Below are 13,246 nucleotides of genomic sequence, written 5' to 3'. Positions count from 1 at the left end.
ATGTGGTGTGGCAGTCGGTGTAGCTGCCCAGTAAGCAAGAGACTCTGGTACGAATCTCACTCCAGCAGAAATTCTCGATAGCTCCATCAATATAAATCAATCCCAATGGCAGATAGTATATTTAAATTCCTTGTCCTTTGATTTATAATCGTTGCATGATAGAAACTGTGTCTTTTCTGTTGGTCATAACCGAAAGAACAGGCAACACACCTATAACCGGTTTAGGTAACGATAGAAAATGATCCTGTCAGTGCAAGTGCACAACAAGCTCAAATTTTCATGAGAATCGGCGAGATGCTGCGAGTAATGAGGGGTAACGAGCAGGTACGCTACATACGTAGTGCGGTATAAGATGAGAATTAGGGTGTGATGGGAGGCGTTCTGTGGTGGTCCATGCAGTTGTGGTGACCGCTGTGTCTGGATGGCCTAGTGATCAGAGCAGCTGACTACTAAGCGTTAGACCCAGATTACAATCACGGTCCGGTACAAACTTTGATATAAATCAATGACTCTTGAAAGCTAAAGTCTTCCGTTTCTTTACATCGTCGTTCAGAGTGGTTGCACGATCAAGATGGTGTCTTTCCTTTTAGACATGTCCGAAAGAACAGACACCACACTTATAATCAGCGCGATGACTACAAAACATCCCTTCGGTGCAGATGCACACCGAACTGGCACTCTTGTGGGGTTCGCCCAGTTGATGCGAGTACTGAGTTAAATTAGCAGGGGAACTACATAAGTATCATGCGGTATAAGTTGAGAATACGGTCTGATTCGAGGTTCGCTACCGTAGTAAGTGAACATACAGTGACCTAAGTGATTAAATGGTGTAGTGGTCAGCGCATCGCAGTGCGTCAAGATTCGAATCACTCTGCGCGACATACTTTGAGCTTGGTCCATTGATGTAAATAAATGCTCACATGAGCTAATTGAATTCCTTTGTGTCTTGATTCACAGTGACTGTAGGATAAAAATGGTGTCTGCTGTTTTGGACATGTCCGTAAGGTCAGACATCACAGGTACAATTAATTAAGACAATGACAAAAAATGATCACTTCGGCGCAGATGCAGACCAAACTCGAACTCTTGTGATAATTAGGGAGATGCCTGGAGTAATGAGGCTAATAGGCAGGAGGCACTACGTTCTTGGCCGTGCGGTTCTAGGCGCTACAGTCTGGACCCGCGCAGCTTCGAATCCTGCCTCTGGCATGGATATGTGATATCCTCAGGTTAGTTAGGTTGAAAGGGTCCTGTAGCCACCTTTCATTAGTCCGGTAGCCCATTTTCACTACCATTTCTCTTTCTTTTCCTTATTTCTCTTTTCTCTTTACTCTCATAGTGGCGTCATTGAATGAATGTGGTTGTGTGTCACGTTGCTAGACGGTGGCGTAGTCTTCTGCAGAAAGTCTGCGATAGTCGTACAGATTCAGCAAGAGTGTACAGAATAGCCACCTGTTTAAGTAGTTCTAAGTTATAGGGGACTGATGACCTCAGAAGTTAAGTCCCATAGTGCTCAGAGCCATTTGAGCCACTACATCCTCGACTGTGTTTATGTTGTCGGTCTGATGGGAGGCTTGCTGCAGTTGTCCGTGCAGTTGCAGTTAACACTGTGTGGCGCAGAGTTCACAAATGAATTACTCACACTACAAACCCTAAGCATGCATAAATTGTCCCCTGGTGCCATTGTACTCATCTCTTGATAGTGTTTCATTAATTATACTGATACGCCAACTAAACCCACTGGGCAAATCAGGTAAAAGGACTTTGGAAAGGGCCAATGGTTGAGGCCAGTTTCTGCTTCTAATTGTCATTTGTTGTAATTTAGCAACTCTTTCACGGCTGAAGGTCTCCAACAAGAAACCTTGACAAGATAAAAATCCAATTAAGATAGCATTAAAATAATTCAAAAGTGCAATACAAATGGCTGAGGGCCACAATCAGTTTCCAAAATTTTAGAATATATTACCATAGACCTTTAAAGCAGAAGGCCTACAAGAAATCTTTAAAAAATCAAAATTCAATTAAGATAGCAATAAAATAATTTAAAACCCAAAAGTCAACAAATGCAAGATGCAACGCAAATGGCTGAGTGCCACAATTAAATTTCAAAACTTCAGAATATATTATCATACGCCATTAAAGGCAGAAGGTTAGCATGTTTAACAACAATAAATCTTAAAAATCAACAGGATAAAAATCCTATTAAGATAGCAATAAAATAATTTAAAGAAACAACATAATCAAGGTGCAATACCAATGGCTGAGGGCCACAATCAAACTTCAAAATTTCTGCATATAACTACCATATTCTTTAAAGGCAGAAGGCCACAGTGTTTAAGCTTGAAAAGTAAATTTAAAAAATTATTTTCAAAATTTTAAGAAACAAACAATAACCATAAGCCTAAAATTTAAAATACCTGACAACAGATAATTAAACTCCGGTGGCACTCAGAAGGCCTCCAGGGAGGTCGGTCTCCCCTCGTTTACTTAGGTGAGATAGGTGGTGAACCGAACTATGCTTGATCTGTCGGAACCCAAGCAGGGGGCAGCCACAGACTGACTGACACAACTTGCTTCCCGTCAATCAGTACATGAGAACCCCAATCGGTAATGTCACAAACGTGATAATCCACAATGGAGTACGCATTAGCTATCAAAATTACACACCATGTTGGACAGCGACAATTACGTTAGTGGCCATGACAGGTAACCGGAACACTAACGGCCACTAGGCAGAAGCTTCCGCTGGTACACTTGAATTGAAACACGGTAATAGTTAACTCACTCAAATGAACACTGCCTGAATTTACGTCAGTGACCAGGGCAGGTAACCAGAACACTAACGGTCACAAGACAGAAAATTTCACTGGTACACTCAAACCGTAGTCGAACAAAATAGTTAATTGCACCACATGGCGAGTAAATCTCACCAGTAGAACCACTCAGTATTGCTCACCGGAAAACCTCCACAACAGTAAACCGCTGAAGCGAACCACCACAACATGAATAGACGTGGCTTGGGTAGCTGAAACCACTACTCAACTTTCACGTCACGAGTCAGCGAACCACGAAGCACGTAGCGATCGGACAGCTCCACACACGCTCCGACACTGCGCAGGGGCTGCCAGCGGCCCAAGCCGACTGCACTGCGCGGAGATGACTTCCCTGGTCCGCAGCAACCGACCGGCTCCTCTCACAATGCCGACAACATCTAAAATAGTCGTCAGTAGACATAACGCCAACTACACACACAACCTGACAAACACTTGCACGGAAAGCTGAACGTTACACAACAGTAACTAAGCATGCACAAAGACAAATCGGGAGTCGATGCACACACACACGCACAGCCGATTCATGAACGATAGGCGAGCCAAAACGCGAAGTCCTGTTGGGCGAGCGAACGACGATCCACCAAGACCGTGGCCTGGCTCAGGTGATGCGTGGCGGCAATGGTCTGGCGAGCCCTGTCGATGCAGACCTCACTGTTCCTACACTACTGCATTAGTACCGCATTGCCACTCCCCGGCCCGCATCTCGTGGTCGTCCGGTAGCGTTCTCGCTTCCCACGCCCGGGTTCCCGGGTTCGATTCCCGGCGGGGTCAGGGATTTTCTCTGGCTCGTGATGGCTAGGTGTTGTGTGCTGTCCTTAGGTTAGTTAGGTTTAAGTAGTTCTAAGTTCTAGGGGACTGATGACCTAAGATGTCAAGTCCCATAGTGCTCAGAGCCATTTGAACTATTTTTGCCACTCCCCGACTGGCAGGTCCGGACTGCACTCCAGACGCGACCCGAACATCAAACTCCACCAACTGACCTACAACAGAAAACGAGCGGGAAGTAATAGCAGTCAAGCAAAGGTACTACGAGAGGGGATATATCGAAACGCTCTGCCAACGCCGCTCGCGGTCAGGCAAAGCAGCAACTCAGTGACAGTAGGAATTTACATTAATGTAGTGAGATGGAGGTACGTTAAAAACAGGGTGTAAAATACATGATGGCGGGAACACGAGCCACGCACGGCTCAGATACTTAAATTCTGTTTTCGTAATGAATATGTGTTTTCTCCGAAAAAAAAAACGTTTTTCACATCCCTAGCATTCCAGACCTTTCTTCTCCATAGACCAGTTCTGCTGCAAAATCTTTCATGTCAAAAAGACCATTAACAGAAAGGGTTGCATATCATACTGGATGTATCGTACATTTTCTACTTTACCCTCAACCACAGCCATAAGCGTGCATTCACTGCAGTATATGCCTTTCCTCGTTATGACGCCAACAAATGGTCCCGTATGTCAATATCTGGTTCTGTTCCGTAATAACTTTCCTGGTCAACGTTGCAGAAGCAGAAGAGCATCAAAATACCTAACCACAACTGGCTGCCATTATTAATATCAACTCCGAACTGCTAGTTGCACCATATGGTACGCGACTAGTGGTGGGATGTTCCTTAAAGAGATTCGAGCTGACTTCCTCCAAGCAATGTCGTTGCTTACAGTCCAGCCCTCAAAGAGAGGTTGCTGATGGTGTCATCTCAGACTCTGGATAAGACATTACTCAATATTTCTCCCATAGTCTCTAAGCGATCTGCGATCAGTTTCCGACTTATGTGGAGGTCAAGGCTTCTAATTTGCACTGTACAGACACTCAGTTTGTTGGGTCTGCTTGTTCTGTTGCTACACCAGATGTTTTGTTAATAACAGACTTTGCCATTTAAAAAGTGGTATCGTGGATGTATGTCCAGTTGAGTGGAGCAGCTATATTCTCGCCACTACAGTTACCACCGTTATCATAAGACGCAAATTTTGTTTACTTTCAAGGAACCAACTATTAGGATGAATGAAGTCGCCATGCTAACGTTTGTGTGTGTGTGTGTGTGTGTGTGTGTGTGTGTGTGTGTGTGTGTGTCCAGGAATCCCTTATTGCCACCATGTAAAGTATATATCTCCCCCTTTAAGATATACTACCTCCTTAAATTGATTAGACGTGAGCACTGATATATCCCTTTCTTCATATGTTACAGAAGGATTCGTTGAATTCTGAGCCAAGCCATGTGGCCAACTGTGTCTCCAAAGGAAAATCTGAGGTAAGATCCAGCAGACTTTCTTATTACTGAGGTCTGTTTTTACAATAGTTTCTTATGTATTGAATTTGACTGAGACAATGGTAGGCACTGCCCCAGCAATAAATTGAGAAACGTTCAATCCCCTCAGTTCTGGTCAAGTTCGTCATGAGGTACACACTGGACATAAAATCCTGAGTTCGGAATTACCTGTGCTTCACTTCCAAACTGCCGAGACGTTTGACTGAAACGATCAAAGTCGTAGAACAGCCCACAGAATCTCTTTTTTACAGAAGGGAAGATATAGTCACTCGCCAAACAGTCACTGCGCTCAACCGTTTTATTATAAGTAGTAATAAGAAAAACTTGATTCGATAATAAATACAGATCGCGGAGGCACAGAGAAAAAACAGAAGGAGTCAATCAGTGAGAATACTACACAACTAAGGTGAAGTAGACGTAAGTACAGATATTCATAATGTCTTGGGATATTTATTACTCAATCACATTGATCCAGTTGTTCAAAATCAACCTGTGTAATTCATGTTGATGTGGACTTCCACACAATGTCTACAGGTAGGATACAAGATAAGCGAGTTCTGCTGCTTCTTCATTTGGTGATCCATTTCATTCTGTGAGTTTGATTGAAATTGCAACAAATATTTTAAATTATTATATACTGCCTGCACGGTCACTATTACTTCATTCATTTGTATTGCATAGTTTTGGCCTCATGACATCTTCAGGTGCCTGGACATTTATAGGCAGTAAATTTGTCGAAAATGAGCTATGGCATAGGTATATCCTTGGCGAAGAGTTCACGGGCTTCCAGCCGGGTGGCGGTGTCTTCAAACTGCGACGTTTCGACGAGTGACATACTCGTCATCTTCTGGCCAAGTGCCGAGACTTTCGCTGCTGCTGCTGCTGCTTCGCACTAGAAATTCCTCATTCTTGAGAATGTTTAGGAGGAGTTTGTTGTCTTTAGACATTTACTCCACTTAGATGGGTTGAGGTTTGCTGGGACGTTTAGGAATAACTGGGACGGTTGTGCGTACTGGATTCGTATGATTGCCGGTCGGAGACAGGCGGTAGGTCACGTGAATTGACAGGTGTGCGTCGGTTAGGGGCCTTTACTTGACTGGCCCTGTCGACGCCTGGGATTGTTAGTCAGCGACTGACAGAGCGGGTATTTGATGGTGATGATGATGGTGATGGGTGTCGGGCGCGGTGAGGAGGGTCTTCTATGCCCTCCTGCTGTTAGGGTACCTCTTCTTGTTGTTCTTCTTCTTGTTGTGGAATGTGTCTGCTTGTGACACTTTCGGATGTGTCACGTCCTCCCAGTTGGCAGCTTCGGCATCCTCGGCGGTCCTCGCCCCTTGTTCCTGTCTTGCGTTCTCCTCATCTTGTTCTTGTTGTTCTATTGAGACGAAGAGAGCTTCCCACTGGACAGGCGTGAGAGGAGAGCGGGCGTTGTAGGACCTGAGAGTATCCAAGTGAATGGACACTACCTTCTGCAACTGCGTCTTGGAGAGGGGGCAAGGGGCCTCCGCCATAATGACGACTGTCTGAGCGGCTGCGTCTTGTGTTTCCACCCTCGTGGCTTCCTGTATTACTGCGGGTTCCACGGGGGCGGCAGTCTGCGTGTCAGCGTCCTTCTTCTGTGCTGGATGGGGCTGGATGGCCAATGCATCACGGAGACTGTGCACCAGCAGCCGAGCCTCGGCCAGCTCAGCTTGTAGTGTTGCCCTCTCTTCCGCCATTGCGGCTTTGAGGGCAGCAATTTCTTCATCGGCGGCGGCGCGGACCCTGGCGCACGCCTCGCTGACTGCGTCCGATGGCACAGCCACGTCATCGGCCACCAAGTCGGCCAAAGTCGGGGGGTGGCGAGGACGCAACGGCCTCGGCTGTCTCCGCCTTCTTGGTGGTCTTGTGTCTCCGTCTAACCTTGTCGACGCGGCTCCAGTTCTTAATGTAGCTGCAGCTGCGGGAGTTCGCGGCATGGCGCAGCGGCGTGTGTCGTCTTTCTTGGTGCAGTGGCGCGAGTCGTGTGCTTGCGCACAACGAAGCCATGCCACTCCATTACGGCAGTACTTGGCAACATCCCAATAGCTCCCGGAACGGCACAGCACCCTGCAGTCATCACGTGAAAAACTCCGCAGATTTCGTAAGAATACTGAAGGACATCCGAATACAAAGAGATGACCTACTCGTGAGCTTCGACGTCACCTCCTTCTTCACGAAAGTACCTCTACAAGACGCCTTGGCACTCCTTAATCAGCACTTCGAGCCTGAAACAGTGAAGCTCTTTGAATATGCACTTACGACCACCTACTTCAAGTGCAATGGAGAGCATTATGAACAAGTGAATGGAGTGGCCATAGGATCTCCCCTTGCTCCAGGAATTGCGAATCTTTATATGGAACAGTTTGAGGAGGTGACACTATAAACTGCTCACCGTAAAGCCAGGCACTTCTTCCGCTATGTGGACGCCACTTTCGTGATTTGGCAGCATGGCAGGCAGGCACTGGAGGAGTTTATGGACCACCTAAACGGCGTACATGAGAATATCACCTTCACGATGGAAGTAGAAAAGAATGGCTGTATTCCATTCCTGGACATACTGATCAGGAAGAAAGCGGATGGCACGCTGGGCCATTCAGCAAATAGAAAGAAGACGCACACAGACCTGTACCTTCATGCAACCAGCTGCTACCATCCGGCAAAACGCCACTCAGTACTGACCACTTTGGTTCATAGGGCGCGCGTCATTTGTGACAAAGTAAGCCTCTCAGACGAATTACACCACCTAACAGAGGTATTTCGGAAAAACGGGTACAGTGAAACCACAGATTGGTAGGGCCATCAGTAAGAGGAAGAAGAGGAAGTTAACAAGAGACTCGCCTTTCTTCCATCTTTGGGGCCCATATCAGCCAAAATCTGGAGGCTACGGAGAAAATCAAGCATAAATACCGTCTTCCGACCACCGCCGAAGACGAAAGAGCTTCTGGGCTCAACTAAAGACCCACTCAAACTCAACACACCTGGTATATACAGCATTGCCTGCGAATTGAACAAACGTAGCGCTGCATCTCGAAAAGGTGCGAGGGCGTTTACTTAGAATACCCCCCCCCCCCCCCAGCCACTATACTGTCATTTCAGTTCATTGACCGAAATGAGGATTTCCTTATCATAGTTGTCAGGCATCCAGCCAGTTACAGCCACTGCACCGGCCTGGACACCATGCCTACATAGCCACCATGAGCATCTAGCCACCAGCAATGAGTCTCTGTCCAACGACATTGGACTTCTTGGACACTGGTACCAGAACTTCTTACCTGCTTCTTTACTGACTTCACTGACTGGGTTATGGACGGCCTTTCTCTTATGGTCCGTCTGGACATAGAACTCTGCTCACGCTCATCAGTGATTGTGAACTGCACCAGTCATGTTACACTCAGACTAGTCATTAGGTTATAAACTCAAGAGACAAGACATCAGAATCCATATTCCATAAGGACCATCAATTTGTTTAATTACAGATAACTAAGCACGTCAGTGGACTATAGGTGAATCAATACTAATATGTTTCTTAAAATGTTTCTTAAAATGTCTAGTTTTATGTCTTCCAGTGAGATTTTTCCTACTTGTGGAAATCGCTTAAAGTCACAACTGGCATATCAGGTCACATGTTGTATTTGATGACTGTATGCAGTCCAGTGCATTTTGAGGGTAATTATAGAACAGCACTTGTTGCATTGCGATTAGTGCACTGCGTTCCTTGTTTACCTGCGAACTGTGTTTTATATCAGCTGAATTTATTTTGAAATCAAAACTCATGTAGAAACATAATAATCGTTACTAAGCTGGGGGAACAACACTTATACACACATGAATAAAGGTTTGCGTCACCTCAGTTACAAGAGTTCCGGAAACTGCACAGAAAATTGGGACACATAAACATCATTACCACCCTCTCTATTGCTCATGAAAACCACACATTGCATGTTGTACCACCATACAGCGAGACCATCAGAGGTGGTGGTGGTCCAGATTGCTGTACACACCGGTACCTCTAATACCCAGTAGCACGTCCTCTTGCATTGTTTGTCCCAGTCCTCATCGGCGATTCGTCGCAGATCCCTCAGAACGGTTGGTGGGTCACGTCGTCCATAAACAGCCCTTTTCAAACTATCCCAGAAAATTTCGATAGGGTTCATGTCTGGAGAACATGCTAACCACTCTATTCGAGCGATGTCGTTATCCTGAAGGAAGTCATTCACAAGATGTGCATAATGGGAGCGCGAATTGTCGTCCATGAGAGTTATGTCTCGTTACTATGCTGCCGATATGGTTGCACTATCGGTTGGAGGATGACATACACGTATCGTACAGCTGTTACGGCGTCTTCCATAACCACCAGCGGCGTACGTCGTTGCCACATACTGCAACCCCAAAACAGTAGGGAACCTCCACGTTGCTGCACTCGCTGGACAGTGTGTCTAAGGCGTTCAGCCTAACCCGGTTGCCTCCAAATAAGACTCCGACGATTGTCTGGTTGAAGACATATGCGACACTCATCGGTGAAGAGAACGTGATGCCAATCCATGGATGTCGGGAGTGAAGTTGCGCATCATGTAGCCTACTGCACACGGTTTGAGCCCAATACGACGTCCTGTGGTAGCACGAAAGGCAGTATTCAACATGGTGTCATTGCTTCCAGGATTCCTCCGAGCCATAATCCGTAGATAGCGGACATCCACTGCAGTAGTAACCGTTGGGCGGCCTGAGCGAGGCAGTTCGACAGTTCCTGTCTCTCTGTATCTCCTCCATGTCCAAACAACATCGCTTTGGTTCATTCCGAGACGCCGGTCACTTCCCTTCTTGACTGCCCTTCCTGGCACAATGCGGACGCGATCGAATCACGGTATTGACCGTCTAGACATGGCTGAATTACAGACAACACGAGCCGTGTACCTCGTTTCTGGTGGAATGACTGGAACTGATCGGCTGTGGGACCCCATCCGTCTAATAGGAGCTGCTCATGCATGGTTGTTTACAACTTTGGGCGGGTTTAGTGACATCTCTGAACAGTCAAAGGGACTTTGTCTGAGATACAATATCCACAGTCATCCATGGTTTGGAATTCCTGATCGCCCTGAAATTCTGTGCTTATGGAGCTCCCTTCGTGTTGTTTTGTTAGCAGCTGGGTTCTCGAGTGATCTGTCGTAGTCACCTGCAGTGATGCAAAACTATTTTTGATGTGTGTACATTCTTTGCACTTCATGAATAGCTTACAGCTTCTTAAATTCTGTATTTTTCAGAGTCCTTGATAACCGTTTGGTTAAGAAACTAAGCACACATTCGCGACAATAGTGGAACGTTTCTCACCCAGGTTGCGTGATTAAGGTTTTTCTTATTTTTCTTTAATCACTTCAGGCGACTGAGACAAAAACGAGTCTCTTTCCCAGATGATGTGAATACAGAGGTTGATGAAAACATCTGAAACCTCAAAAACACAATACGTTAGTATTCCTAGTACAGTGTTGGAAACATGTTGGCACTCAAAACAGCTACCGGTCGTCTAGGAATGGATGAAAACCGTACGGAACCTGTATCTTACATCATACTTTCTGAAAAGTAGTGGGAAGTTCCGGTAACGGTGTTGAAGGTGGATAGCGATCACACATCCTCCTCTCCAAGGTATATCAAAAGGGGCAACAGTACTGAGACCTGGTGACTGTGATTGCCACGGGAGACGCGAAATTCATCCTTATGCTCACGAAAGTACTCTCAGACGACGCGAAATGTGTGAACGGGAGTCCTGTCATTTTGGAACACATCATCACAACTGGGTAACAAATACTGTGCCGTGGGGTGCACCTGAGCAGCCGAAATAGTCATATGACCATTGGCAGTAATACGAACGTGCGTAGTAACCATGGTTACCACGAAATACTGCCCAAATCATTACCGAAATCTCGCCATGTTTCGCTCCTGGGACGGAAACTCGAGAAGAAGTTGAAAACAGTGTGAAACAAGAGTTATCCGACCAAATCACTTTTTTCCATTGCTCCACAGTTCAGTACGTACGTGAATTCGGCACCACGTATTACTTGTGGGCATTTAAATACTGTTTATGGTTTGCAATTCCTGATCGCCCTGACATTCTGTGCTTATGGAGCTCCCTTCGTGTTGTTTTATTAGTAGTTGGGTTCTCGAGTGTTCTGCGGCGTCATCTGCAACTTTCGTCATTTTATCTTTCGTCACAACCCTTTTCAGTGACCGTGTATCACAATCATTCGGCACATACTTTCGTCCGCGTTGTGACTTGCGGGTAATGTTTTGCGCTTTCCTTGTGTGCGGTGTACGTCTTAGGCCCCCACCACACGAGCGCCAAAAATCTTCCCACGTTCGAGTTCACTTAACTCCGATGTAGTGGAGTCACATCTACACACAATACTGTTGTGATCACTTCTCACGATTGCAACGTAATGAGGGCATTGCACATGTGCAGTGCGTGGTCAGATATAACAGTATAACATGTAGCCTTCGCAAGCATCTGCCTCTATGTTCCAGAATGATTTTCTCGCTGTTTCCATATTTTTGTCGAACCATGTATCTCTACGCTAATATTCTCGTTGTAGACGTTTCTTTGACACTAACCTCCTTTGTGGGAGACATTGTGTTGAGGGTAACATTTACAAGTTTCTTAACCATAGAAGGAGAAAAATAATAATAAGAAGCGAAAGAAGAAGAACAGGAAGAACACAATGTACACCTTTGTCTTTGTCCTCTCGGTTCATATGCGGCTGAACCAGAGATACTACTCTCAAACAGGCATTGCAAAAGTCGATGAATTTGCGAGTTCAACTTATACGTCACCAGGTCTGCATAGTTTTATTGTTCATTACGACTGGTACGTTATCCGAGGCAAGGATGATGTTTGACAGTTAGTAACGCAGGCATGAATCCACAAAACAGTACCTGTATATCACATAAGTAAAAATAAACTTTTTCTGTCAATTTACAGTATCTGGTTGCGCATTTTTTCTGCTTATGTTCGTGTTCTTTGCATTGTTACCATCCATTATTGAGACTGTTGTTTTTATTCATTTTTACATTTATTTCTCCATTATCTCTCACGCAGTTTAGGAGAATACGCCTGAGATCAGTGATTTCTGAATACTATCTTCCATCACCTACAAAAATATTGTTTCCAATAACGAGAACCAGATTACTTTCCATAGTTGCAACCTTTAGAATCACACATGAGAACTTCGAGAACTAGTCATGAGACGCTCTACCCAATATTTCCAACAGTTGCATAGAATGGGTAAATGAAACAGAATCACCCTCGCGTGCGAGTTATTTACTTATCAGTCGTGGAATCGTGATAGAATATTGCATACATGGTAGTGGCCTCGAGACAGTGGAAGGTTTCAAACGGGTGCATAATGAGACAGAAGTAGAGGCCATGTATTAAGCTGCAAAACGTTTTCTGGGACAGATGTAGACTCTGAAACTTCCTGGCAGAGTAAAACTGTAAGCCGGACCGAGACTCGAACTCGGGACCTTTGCCCTTCGAGGGCAAGTAGGAGACGAGGTACTGGCAGAAGTAACGCTGTGAGGACGGGGCGTGAGTCGTGCTTGGGTAGCTCAGATGGTAAAGCACTTGCCCGCGAAAGGGAAACGTCCCGAGTTCGAGTCTCGGTCCGGCACGCAGTTTTAATCTGCCAGGAATTTAATAGCAGCACACACTCCGCTACAGAGTGAAAATCTCATTCTAGATGTAGACTCTGATCACAGTTTATTGGCTTTGAACTGGAGACAAAAACTGAAGAAACTGCAGAAACGTACGAATCAAAGATGATACCTAGATAAACTGCAATATCTAGGGGTTCCTGAATTTTTAACAGTTATTTCTGTCTATGATGCCTATCTATAGACTACCAAAACAGTAACACAGAGGTCTCTCGCCGCACGAAATGCATTACATTTACAAAGCAAGGCAAACAGATGTCAATATATGTGAAAATAAAGTAATAATATACCCGAGTACAAAAAGTTTTTCGATTACGTCGAGCCATCGTTTGTAAATATGATACACTCAAACCAATAAGGCACACAAACTTCAACGTGTATATGTAAAATGTAAGAACCACATAGACTATTCTAACAGATGTGTTG

At 45.3% G+C, this 13,246-nt stretch overlaps 1 protein-coding gene across 2 annotated transcripts in view; it reads left to right on the top strand.

Moving 5' to 3' along the window:
- The window catches only part of LOC126282014 (semaphorin-2A-like), a 408,361-nt gene that overhangs the window by 260,977 nt on the left and 134,138 nt on the right, over positions 1-13,246 (top strand). For both annotated transcript variants that reach the window (XM_049981407.1, XM_049981406.1), the window contains exon 4: positions 5,021-5,083. In XM_049981407.1, coding sequence (XP_049837364.1) covers positions 5,021-5,083 — 63 coding nt within the window. The remainder of the gene's footprint in view (positions 1-5,020; positions 5,084-13,246) is intronic.

Source organism: Schistocerca gregaria, chromosome 7 (genome assembly GCF_023897955.1).
Source record: "Schistocerca gregaria isolate iqSchGreg1 chromosome 7, iqSchGreg1.2, whole genome shotgun sequence".
Classification (NCBI taxonomy): Eukaryota; Metazoa; Arthropoda; class Insecta; order Orthoptera; family Acrididae; genus Schistocerca; species Schistocerca gregaria.
This window is presented reverse-complemented; position numbering and strand designations above follow the sequence as displayed.